The following is a 13410-nucleotide window of genomic DNA, read 5'->3' on the forward strand; positions in this document are numbered from 1 at the left end:
TCCACTGAGAGATTTCAATAGACATCCAGCTCTACAAATGTGGTGGAATGGTGCCAGAACAAGACGTTGGCCCACGGACCTCAACCTCCAGATGAATTACTTTCTGATATTGACTGATTTTATTTGACCACCAAAATTTGGATCTTGTCGTCAATGCCGACCATCAAACAAATAAATAAATTTTGCACCTTGCTATGGAAATACTCTAGTTGTACAATTTATAAAATTTATCATTGATCCTGACATCACCTTTACAGAAATGACATTTCCAAATTCTTATGACTAAAGATGGGACCTGAGAGCATCAATCTATCAGTCACAGGACGTATTTCAAACAAATGTGACAGAAATGTCAGGAAAGCGACAAAATGAAATAAAGATGAACCAATTTATTGGCCAATGTGACTTACATCATCTCAAATGGTACATTAGCTTGGTATATTTACAAATGCAAATATTTGTGTTTTCCTTTGTTTTATCTATCCTCTGCCTGATGCTGCTGTTTTAAGTACTGCACGCATGCATATTGGGGATTTCGATTAACAACCTATTAACTGAACACGTTTTACAAAAAGAATGGCAAATAAAAAGCATTTTTTCCATCAGAATTATTTATGGGGGTCTATGCTATAAAAAAAACTGTTATTTTTACTGCTACCTGAAATAGTTTTGCTGCGCCAAATTTTAAATAGTTATTTTTCTAATTAAGATGATGTAAAAAGTAGAAATATAAGAAACAAATCAATTCAAGACTTATTTTTTCCTTTTTTCAATCCTTGAATAAATGGTTAATTATTCTCATGTTAATTTTCAACATTTGTGAGAAACTGATGTCCTAAGTGAAACACTCTTGATAAAAGGAACAATGCGAATAAACACGTAAATCTGATATATATTATAAATTTGGTCAAGATAAGTAAAGATTTGATGTTCAATGCCACTACAATAAGTGTTATAATTTCAAGATTGCCAGGCTGACCATATGGCATCACAAACAGATGCAGGTTGGATAATTTCACCACTTCTGCAATGAACTATCTTGTGCTCTCTGTAAACATGTTGAGAACTATCTCCTAAATTGTTAATGAACAAAATAGCAAAAATAAGAATGCTGATCCAGTATTTGTCATTCAAAATTTGTTCGAGTTTTTTTTGCTATCTATAAAATACCACATAATCTACCAATGTCAGTCTTCCATCTTTCACAACGTCACATTCACATCTCTTTACACACAGTTTCAAAAACACTGAAGTCAAGTATGAATGCCATCAAAATTGTCATACACCTGCAAATTTTTATCTTAAACTTGCTCCCCTGAAATATGTCAATCCCACTACCTCACCATCAGATTGCCCAGTAAACAAAAAACAAATATACAGACAAACCTACATAAGACTAGCATTGATTATTCTGAGAAAAACAAAATGCAGAGAATTCTTTCTCAGAAAGCTGTAAGACAGACAATAAGCTTTTGGTGAGAGGGAGAGCGAAAGAGATCTATCTAATGGCTAGAGAAGCTGCTGCATAGCTGACTGAACTCTCATCCATGCTCCGACACTGTTGAGACTGATCATAGTTCAAGAACTTCAAGGACATCTTATGACCATTCTCTTTCTCTCGCAGAGTTGCTATAGCCTGGAAAAAACACAAAAAGGATTGCATTTCAATTTTTAAATCAGTTTATATCAAATCAAATGAAATAATCTACAAGATGATAATTCATTCCTCACCAAGGGGCAAAATTATGGAGATCACATTTCATATCCTGCATGTACATACTAAGCTTTCTATGAGGGAGAGAAAGAGATCTTGCAACAACAAATGCTGCATTTTGTGAAGAAAAACTGTAGAAATATGCATCTATTAGTGTTGTTCAGAGCAGTGCAAACTATGAGGGAATACAAGAGAGTTGTAAGAATTAGCAAACATGTTATGGAGGATGACTCAACGACATTGCATCCACTTTGTCATGAGTCATGAATTTAATTGTCTTTGTAGCAAAAACCTGAACAATGTCAATGTGGTAGATATACATAACAATTTACTCTCCTCACTTGAATGAATAAAGCAGCTTTAAGAAGAATAAAACGTTTGTTTCTCATCCTCGCATGCATTAATTCAGACCCGCCGCGTCAACCTTTTTTTTCTGCTCATGAGGAAATAAAATGAAAAAAAATAAAGGCAAAAATATGGGATGATAGTTCATAACTAAGTGCTGTATAAAATTTAACTGTAAACAAAATAACGGACATAAACATTCCATTCAGAACTGTACACATATGTCTGTGCATTGCTGCACTAAAAGTCAAACCACAGAACTGTTGCTATACAAAAGTACTCAAGCAACACTGCTGTGCATTTATCTCTGCATGCATTCCTATATTGTTTTCATGATTTTTGCGCGTTCTTGTTGAAGAATAAAAAAATTGAGAAGGAAAAAACTTGCATCACTGCATCATTTTTACAATATGTCTAGGATGAGAAACAAACTTTTTATTTTTCTTGGCCTTACTCTGAATTTGACACAAGTAAGAGATCAATATCAGGTTTGAAAGAGATGCAATATGAGGGGCTTCTACATAATACTAGATTGTTTATCCATTCTGGACATGAAAGTTGTGTGTTTGAAATTTATTTTGAGAGGAAAAGAGTAGAAGGATTTACTGAGTTAACAATCCCTTCCTGGCAACTTTATACAAGCACTCCAAGTATTTGACTGGTAACAAACCTAAGGTACTTTAACTGATCCTCTTTGGCAAAATTATCAATACTTAATAAAACTTTTAAGACAGAAACAAGTCACTAGTTTCTTCTATTGAAAGTATGTAACTTACATTGAGTAATACACCGATGGGATGTCTACCACAGATAGTATTGCCATATTTTTTCAAATAATGAGCAAATCCAGCTGGGTCAAGATCTTCAATTAATTTCATCCCCTGTAAATAAATTGTTACATGATGATTAACCTGGCTACAACAATAACATTCGTCATGTTACCGTCCCTCTCGTGGTTGGGCCATGATCATGAACATTAATGCACTGCATGTATGATTGCTCTTCTAATGTACCTGACCTTGAGGGTGGCATGCTACATGCTCAGTCTCCTTGCAATTTTTTTTGCATGGACAGCGCCCTCAACGCCTCATAATGTATGGGCTGAAATGAGGCGGCTTCTTTGTGGACACTGCTAGAATGGTGTGCTTTTTGACTTAAACTGCTGACTTCATTTTCAGCCTGTGTCAGATAGTTGAATTTACATATAGAAGACTAAAGACTACTGTTGTTACAAAACTGTTCATGAAATTAGTAAAACTTGGTAGTAGAACAATTTCCTGGACATCTTACCTTGTGGTCCAATGCTTCTATAGATTTGTAAATTTCACCGTGAGATTTGTCGTAATGAGTGAATCGAAAACGCTCTCCTAATGACATACAAGTAACAATAAAAGCCATATTAATGACTCAGTTATTACCATGTAAATATCAATGTGTATTCAATCAGCAAAGTCACTCTTAGACAGTTCTGATTAGCCAACATTCTTCAAAAGCCAGTCCTTGTCACACAAAAGTTATCTGTGTGTGTCCTAGTCATCTAAACTACATCCATGGTAAAATTCACACAACTTACCCCAATGACAGAAGTCAGAACTAATGACAAAAAGGTTCTCTGGTTGAGCCAAGTACTTTGAAAACAGTCTGCCATATTTTTGTTCTTTTTCTGTGCTCAATGCTCCAACTAGGACTGGTACTATGGTAAAGTCATTTTTACGGCTGAAAGACATGATAAATAACTGCTTTACACATACTGGTACATATAACAAACAGTTATAAAGTAAAGTGCTTCCATAGATCTTTGTTGCTCAAGGTAAAAGGTGCCTCGGGGACAGATATTCGGACTCTAAAACTTTTACGATTCTGTTCTGCCATACCACTTGTGGGGGTTCATTTTAAAGCTCTTGGTGTAAGAAAACTTTTCACTAGCTTAGTTTTTTGAAATTTGAAAATTTTATTTTTCTCAATAGAGTTAACACAAGGATGGCAGCCATTTTGAATTTTAAACATCGGTAAATGTTTGGTTGCTTGTTTCACTAGTTCAAAAATTTGCACGGTGACCCCCGATTTTTATTCTTGATTTTGAAATAGAATGGTTAAAAGATTCCTTACAGAAAGTTTGAGCAAAAGTTTATGTCTTTCACTTTTGAGGCGAAACCACATTAACCACATAATTCTACTCCTTCACAATAGTGAATGTCTATAGCATTCATAAGGCAAGGTTTTTTCAGCTTTTATCTCACAACAATGTACAAAGTGGACAACGTTCCAAGGAGAACAGAGGATTAACATCACATAAATAATCAATATCAACAAGCATTATTACACAAGAGCATGGAATAGAGGACTGCCCCTTTAAAGCTTGCTGTGATGGTGAAATGGCATGATAAGCTTTGTCTTGAAACATACCTCATACTTTTGATCAGAAAATATCAAAAACTTTTTACATTTCTGATGATGCTGTTTCTTGGCAAACTTTGAGTACTATGAGTCAAATGCAAAGTTTGTTGACAGAGGTCAAAGAGAATACAGCTTTGAATCACAAATCAATGTATGTAGTACTTCATGAAAACTTTGAATATTGCATATAAATTTGTATAAATTACCTTTCCATGACTTTTGCAATGTATGGTAACTGCATTTCAATACTATGTTCATCTTCATCCGTCTGTAATGACATCTTTTCAAATTCTCCTGTGGCCCACAATTCCCTGTAAACTAAAGAAGATATACAAATGCTATGGGTAGTTCAATTTTTACATCATCATGTATCAGGTATCAAAATAATTTATTTTTCTCAAGTAATTTGCACACTGTTGATCTAAATCCATCTCCACTGGTCATTCAGTCACAGTATGTGATGAAAGACTTACAGTTTTAGCAAATTACAGCAAAACATTTTTTCCAGCATTGTAGACAGCTCACAACTTTCTTTTTCTTTGATGATTTTGACTCATTAGACGTACCGTACTCGTCCGAGTATAAGCCCCCGGTTCGGCAACACTGAACAGCGGTAAAACTAGGGGAGGGGCTTATACTCGAGCAACCCCATGTTATCTGGCATGGACGCTTAATTTATGCTAATTTTATGCACGATTTTTTTCAACACCACTCGATCTTTCTATCGCTTTCAAAATCGACTTACACATCCAAAGAAATTGATTGTACAATCTCTGAATACAGAAGTGACATTTTGGTGAAATTTCAGCGTCGAAAAAAACCCAAACTTGAAACAAAGACGTCATGTATGCTGCTGATCAACAGTAATGTGAACAGGCATGCATTGCCCACACGGAAAGGCAACTCAATATTCCAATATCAAACTGTCTACATCTTGTGAAAACAACAACATAGCAGTGAAAATTGTAATAGTCACCAGGAAAAGTCTTCACAAATGAAAGGATAATTGCTTCAAACAAAAGAAACTGCATGTTTCAAGCATGAAAACATCATGGCCGTGAATGAAAGTAAACAATGGCGGACGTGAGTGAGACTATTCTATTTAGGCGACGGGGGTGAGTAGGGTCAAAGAATCAAGATAGTACTGGAAAAACGTGTCATTTTCCTTACGATATTGTCAAGGGAACTCCAGTTTCCCATTGTTTTAACATCTTTTAATAGTTTCTTTATTATCTAAAGTTAATTTTACCAAGTTAAATGACCAAATATACTCTCCTAACCTTTCTGTATTTGAGTTACACTAGGGTAGGGGCTTATACACGGATGTAATGCATTTTCTAAAATCCTCTAAAATCAGTAGGGGGGCTTATACACGAGCAGGGGCTTATACTCGGACGAGTACGGTATATCATTCAGGACATAAATTTGTGTCCTAAACCTAGCGTCGCTCACGTTCATTGGTAGGTCTTATGGTCTTATGTCCCTATGTCCCATTTGCGTTCATTCATTGGCTACCTTTATGTCCTCAAGTCTCATTAATATTTACTGTTCCGAATGCAAGTCATTGATTGGCCGCCATATGTTCTTGTCCTTGCCTCACTTTCGAGTGTTCCTTGTCTCGTTCTGCCATGTGCTCATTACTGTAACGCATCTGTGAGCCTAGCCAATCATTACCAGACAGCTAGAGCGTTGTCTTCACAAACATTGCGACTACGCTCTAGCTGTCTGGTAATGATTGCCTAGGCTCGCAGATGCGTTACAGTAATGAGCACATGGCAGAACGAGACAAGGAACACTCGAAAGTGAGGCAAGGACAAGAACATATGGCGGCCAATCAATGAGTTGCATTCGGAACAGTAAATATTAATGAGACTTGAGGACATAAAGGTAGCCAATGAATGAACGCAAATGGGACATAGGGACATAAGACCTACCAATCAACGTGAGCGACGCTGGGGTTTAGGACACAAATTTATGTCCTAAATGATATACGTCTCATTATGACTCAACAGTTTTTTTGCAGAAACATTATCACTGGTAATTGTATTTGTGTTGCTGTGACTGTAACTTAACATTCATAAAAATGACATATTAAAATGACCTTGACAAGACACATGATACATCAACTAATCAGCGAGCTTTTCACTTACTTTCAGTATCTATTGGTAAATTGTACAGTGGTGTATTGTAAGTTGTGGTCATAGACAGTGCACAACCTCCAAGACGTACATGGTGAGATGGTCCCAGGATAAACACACGCCTCCTGTAATATAAACACAGCAAAATCCTGCATCAAACACTACAAAAGACACCAGATTATTCTAGACTACACCAAACATCATCAATACATATTGCATCGTACAAAAAATGTTTTTACGTTTTGGGTAGTAGTAATGGAGATGTAAAATATTCTTTATTTACAACAGCGATGAAGATCTTTATTAAATTGTTGAGTACTATACCTCAAACACACCTTTGAATTTTGTGATAAATGGACTACAGTGAAGACTGGTCCTTATAGCTAGTGTGTAGATATGAATATTTGTAACTTAAAACATGCTATCTATACTGTGTTTGAATAATCAATTGAATAACGTTCTCTAGAAATTAATGATCGTGGAAATATCAGAGATTACACTTAAATGAAATATATACCAAACACAGCAGTTGGAAGAATTAGACAAGCTGAATGGTCAGATTATTTGAGTAAGTTAATCAGACACAGAATAATTTTTCTTCTAAAGTACACTCGTTTTGCCTCTGAAACTACAATTTCCCAACAGAAAAGCTGAACAAACATCACAATGCAGTTGACTATAGGACTGTTGACTGTTGGAAAATAAAACTTACACATGTGCTGCATCAACTTGTCTGTACGCATGGGCTCCACATTTACCGCAGTAGAAGTATCCGGCATGTCTACATTCAAAGAAAGCAATGGAAAGTAAGAGTGCCACTGAACACACACCACCATCACATGGATGAAAATAAATCATCTAAACATTAGACTTATATGTAGTGAGGTCAGAGGTTTCCTATCCAGAAAGTACACTGACCTTGTCGTAACCTGGGAATATTTGTCTGCCTGTGTAACACTACACATGGACGGCGGCATTTGTGATCTGACAAATGAGTCAATGGTAGAGATACTCCAGGGACTGGGTTATAAGATCTGTATATCAATCAATATGTTGCTGCAGTAGAGTTCATTGAAATTAAGCCTTCCTCAATTCAGAATTTTCAAGATGTAAACATAAATGTAAAGGTTTTGGTTTTTCTAGTCTTGACAAATTACTTTCCGTCAGCCTAATCTTCAACAGATACAATGGAATGATGAGCAATAATAATTAACCAGAGCAGAAGACAATTTACAAGACTTTGTATCTGATTTGAAGTTCTAGGGAGCTAATTTTTGTTTTGCTAATGACATACCAATAAAGCAACAATGGCTTGTGATGTACTTACAGGGCAATGATGGCTTGTGATGTACTTATCTGACAATGATGGCTCGATGTACTTATGGGCAAATGATGGCTCAATGATGTACTTACAGGCCATGATGGCTCAATGATGTACTTACAGGGCAATGATAGTTCAATGATGTACTTACAGGGCAATGATAGTTCAATGATGTACTTACAGGGCAATGATGGCTCAATGATGTACTTACAGGGCAATGATAGTTCAATGATGTACTTACAGGGCAATGATAGTTCAATGATGTACTTACAGGGCAATGATGGCTCAATGATGTACTTACAGGGCAATGATAGTTCAATGATGTACTTACAGGGCAATGATAGTTCAATGATGTACTTACAGGGCAATGATGGCTCAATGATGTACTTACAGGGCAATGATGGCTCAATGATGTACTTACAGGGCAATGATAGTTCAATGATGTAGTTACAGGGCAATGATGGCTCAATGATGTACTTACAGGGCAATGATAGTTCAATGATGTAGTTACAGGGCAATGATGGCTCAATGATGTACTTACAGGGCAATGATGGCTCAATGATGTACTTACAGGGGCAATGATGGCTCAATGATGTACTTACAGGGCAATGATAGTTCAATGATGTACTTACAGGGAAATGATGACTCAATGATGTACTTACAGGGCAATGATAGTTCAATGATGTAGTTACAGGGCGATGATGGCTCAATGATGTACTTACAGGGCAATGATAGTTCAATGATGTACTTACAGGGAAATGATGGCTCAATGATGTACTTACAGGGCAATGATAGTTCAATGATGTACTTACAGGGCAATGATGGCTCAATGATGTACTTACAGGGCAATGATAGTTCAATGATGTACTTACAGGGCAATGATAGTTCAATGATGTAGTTACAGGGCAATGATGGCTCAATGATGTACTTACAGGGCAATGATAGTTCAATGATGTAGTTACAGGGCAATGATGGCTCAATGATGTACTTACAGGGCAATGATAGTTCAATGATGTACTTACAGGGAAATGATGGCTCAATGATGTACTTACAGGGCAATGATAGTTCAATGATGTAGTTACAGGGCAATGATGGCTCAATGATGTACTTACAGGGCAATGATGGCTCAATGATGTACTTACAGGGCAATGATGGTTCAATGATGTACTTACAGGGCAATGATGGCTCAATGATGTACTTACAGGGCAATGATGGCTCAATGATGTACTTACAGGGCAATGATAGTTCAATGATGTACTTACAGGGAAATGATGGCTCAATGATGTACTTACAGGGCAATGATAGTTCAATGATGTACTTACAGGGCAATGATGGCTCAATGATGTACTTACAGGGCAATGATAGTTCAATGATGTACTTACAGGGAAATGATGGCTCAATGATGTACTTACAGGGCAATGATAGTTCAATGATGTACTTACAGGGCAATGATGGCTCAATGATGTACTTACAGGGCAATGATGGCTCAATGATGTACTTACAGGGCAATGATGGCTCAATGATGTACTTACAGGGCAATGATGGCTCAGTGATGTACTTACAGGCCAATGATGGCTCGATGATTTGCTTACAGGGCAATGATGGCTCAATAATGTATTTACAGGGCAATGATGGCTCAATGATGTACTTACAGGGCAATGATGGCTCAATGATGTACTTACGGGGCAATGATGGCTCGATGATGTACTTACACGTCAATGATAGTTCAATTATGTACTTACGGGGCAATGATAGCTCGTGCTGGTCTGTGATCGTGATCAGCTGCTGCTGCGGCTAACCACTGTCCTAGTTCTGCTGACAAATCTTTTCCTAAAGACAAGGAAAGGGAGAAATAATTACCCTGTTGTGTACATGTGTCTGGTATTGGTCATGTTTAGTTTGAAGTTCTTCTTGTCAGTGTTATAAACATCCATTCATATTATTTGCTCCTAGGCCTGCCTAACGCCAGTGCAAGTGAAAGCATTTGATGTTCAAATATGGCAGGTACTTTACACAGTCTTGATACATGATATGACACTGATAGGTTACAGTTCTTTATATTTGTTTTTCCTTTCTTCTGTGCGGCAGTGGTTTGTTATACTTTAACCCTGACAGCATTGTAAGCTTTATAGATCAGAGGTTGGAAATTATCTGAAGAATGATTAAAGAAAACAGGCCTTGTGTAACCTTTTCATTCAATACATGATACCATATCAAATACTTGTATGACAGCTACTGTCAACTCAATGGATAGATTTGTAAACTTTCCCAACATCATTTTTTTTTTCTCACTTAAAACTTTGAATAGATTCTTAAAGGCAGAATGCGCCTTGGGTATAGATATTTACTGATGTACCACTTGTAGAGGCTCATTTCAAAGCTCTTGGAGTAAGAAAAACTTTCACTGTCTTAGTTTTTTGAAAAATCTGAAATTTTATTTTTCCTCATAGAGTTAACACAGGGATGGCAGCCATTTTGAATTTCAAATACTGGTAAATGTTAGGCTGTTTGTTTCTCTAGAACTAAACCCTTATTCTTGATTTGGTATGAGAATGTTGAAAGTTTCACTGAAGAAAAAGTTTGGGCTAAAGTTTAAGTCTTTCACTTTAGAGGCGCACACTGCCCTATAAATCACATATGATAATCACATTTTGTGATGGAACTGCCATGTGAATTACATTTAATAGCTTGTATTTTTATTTGGAAACTTGGATGAAAGCTCAATACAATAATGTGCATTGAGCATCGACAATTTGAGACATTTTTATGGCTCAAGTGGGGTCACTTTACTGATCATTAATACTCGATAATCTATGGGATGTTTTCAATCTTGTGAATGATCTAGTGTAATAAACAATAGGTATTCACCTATATTTGAAAAACACAACCTAAAGCCTGCATAAATTTGGATTCATTGAATCATCTAAGCAGGTATGCAATAGTACATTTGGAGTTATTTGGGTGGATATAAATCCCTTTTTTTCACATAAACGACTAAATATCACTGTACCAAACATGCAGCAGACAACACATGTACACATGTCTCTACTGTGCACAATGAATCTTTGCTCAAGCAAACAAAACTCTTTAGCCATCATATGCACAACATGATATCTTAGCTATGGAGTTGATTATTTGATTTCTATAAATTTCCAGAGCAGTGGTTGACCTGACAACATCTAGGTGTTCCATTGGCCACTTACTTGTACAGAGAAAGAAGTCACCTAAGTGAATGGATATGAGTATGACCTGATACCATTTGTACAATACACACGGCAAGCGATCATTGTTCTATGTATGTCACATCTGCTTGTCCATGTTCAAGGGCAAACCAGTATCTTGTACACAAAATTTCACAGATAATGGGGACTTCTTTGGTGTTGATGAAATAAATAGTGTATAAATAAAGGGTTCTGCCCTGACCTTGCATGTTTATTTCATGAAATATTTTAATCATTATGAATACCATAATGGGCAAGGCATGGCATTACAGGTCACAGCATCATCCTTAATACCTTCATTGTGTACTTGTAACTATTCCTAGAGTTCATGCTCACCACTTGTGCGATGACTTGTTTCATGAACACCTTTTCTATGAAAATGAAATAAAATATGCAAACTGCATTGCCCTTTCACTCATAGGAAAATATCCTGATGTCGTTGAGGGGCTGAACTGTGCGTCAATAATCATAATTTGAGTTATATTGCTTGCACACATTGTCCATAAATTAGGCCTGCTCTTGTTACTAATTATAACTGCTATTGCAAATATGATCATAATAAGCCTGCTCTTGTACGTGAATCATTGGCTGAGAGATCATGGCCAAGTTTGATGAAATATTCCATTTTAAATATGAATAAATTCATCATAATTAAGGTTCATTAATCTTATGCTTGTTACAACCATAGACCCTCGAGAGGATTTTCTCACTCAAGGGTTTATGTGACTCAAATTTATATATCCTCTTATTCTGTTATTTATATGTTTGTTCTCGTGTCCTCGTTGTTTACTCGTTTATTAGTCACCTACAACATTGAGTGCAACCATGTGATTTCCCATGTGCTCTGACACAGACTAGAGAAATGTCGTCTTTCGGAGTTGTGAGTGTTCACATCTTTCATATGAAAATTTTCTTGGCGTTTTTACCATCTTTTCATGGGAAAGGGGCGCTGGGGGTTTTATACCGAGCAGTGAGTGACCTATGAGTATGAACGGCAACTTATTCCACCATCATCAAACAACCAGTGGCCTCCACTCGACTCTCATCATGGCCTTCACTTCGGTCACAACAAAGCAGCTACTGAGAGCTGACAATGAAATTTGCTGGGATGAGGACTAAGTTAGCGTATATAATGTAGGACCTTACCTGATCTTGAGTACCAGCTACCTGCATGTGTAGCTTTCCTGGTTTGACTTGACATTTTAGGCCCTATTTTGGCTTGGGTTTCAGCAAGCAGCAACTTCGGATCCCACAAACAACAGACGAACCGTCCTCGGTAAAGAGCAGACTCATTCTGCCGTATTTTAGGGCGCCCTCAATAGAGTAGAGGGCGCTTTTTAATATCCTGCCCGATGCGATCGATGTGAGCTCTTGCTCTCGAGCAGACTCTCTACTCGGTGATGAAAAAGACAACCTTACTCTTTCTCTGCGACTTTATTCTTCTTTTTGGCGTAGCAGGCTCATTGCCTCCTATTACTATATTTACTTCTGTTTTTAAACAATGTCCTGTATATCAGAGTTGCCGGTCTGAATAGTTTATTCTCTCGTGTCATTTTGCGTCCAGAGATATGTGACATAAGCTTAGGGACTGGTCAGTTTCTTCAGCCTGGGGGGGGGGGGGGGGCGGTGGATTCATGGGGGGGGGGTCACCCTGTTTTTGACTTTGGTGATGGGGGGGGGGGGTCACCATGTTTTTGAAATGCCCAATAGGGGGGGTCAGTGTGTTTTTGAATTTTGACACAGGCTCATCATTGCCTAAAATGCTAGTGTCAGCCACAAAATTCATCATTCAGTTGTATTTTTCGGCGCGCCCTTCGGGCGCGTAACTTTAATAATCAGTCATATTTTTCAGCACGCCCAACTTTAACATATCAAGCATACATACATCAGAGATATCTGTATGTTCAATATTTTTCAGCGTGCTCTTCAAGCTCATTACTTTAATATATCATACATCTTTCAGCATGCCCTTCAGGTGCATGACTTTAATATACAAGGCATATATATCAGAGATATCAAGATGTTCATATTTTTTGGCGCGCCCTTCGGGCGCCATACTTTCAGAGATATCTTGATGTTTGCTAAGTGAAAGTGTACCATTATGAAATCTGCATTTCATATGAAAAGGATGACAAATTCCTGATACTTTTCTGTTCAGTCTGTGAGAATTCAGTATGAGAAAGCAACATGCACAATATTTCACAATATATATTTGATACAGTGACTTATTTTAGAGATAGATAAATGACAAGATATCTTTCCTTCTTATTGATG

General features: G+C 37.1%; 1 protein-coding gene across 1 annotated transcript; it reads right to left on the bottom strand.

The window, feature by feature from the left end:
• Positions 1-369: 369 nt before the first annotated feature.
• Positions 370-12438, bottom strand: LOC139148973 (protein MEMO1-like). The gene is made up of 9 exons (XM_070720449.1): positions 12283-12438; positions 9658-9745; positions 7307-7375; positions 6607-6719; positions 4663-4774; positions 3633-3775; positions 3350-3426; positions 2836-2940; positions 370-1636 (listed from the first exon to the last, which is right to left on the bottom strand). Exons 1-9 carry the CDS (start codon positions 12335-12337, stop codon positions 1499-1501), a joined length of 900 nt encoding a protein of 299 aa, XP_070576550.1. The 5' UTR covers positions 12338-12438; the 3' UTR covers positions 370-1498.
• Positions 12439-13410: the final 972 nt, after the last annotated feature.

Source organism: Ptychodera flava, chromosome 14 (genome assembly GCF_041260155.1).
Source record: "Ptychodera flava strain L36383 chromosome 14, AS_Pfla_20210202, whole genome shotgun sequence".
Classification (NCBI taxonomy): Eukaryota; Metazoa; Hemichordata; class Enteropneusta; family Ptychoderidae; genus Ptychodera; species Ptychodera flava.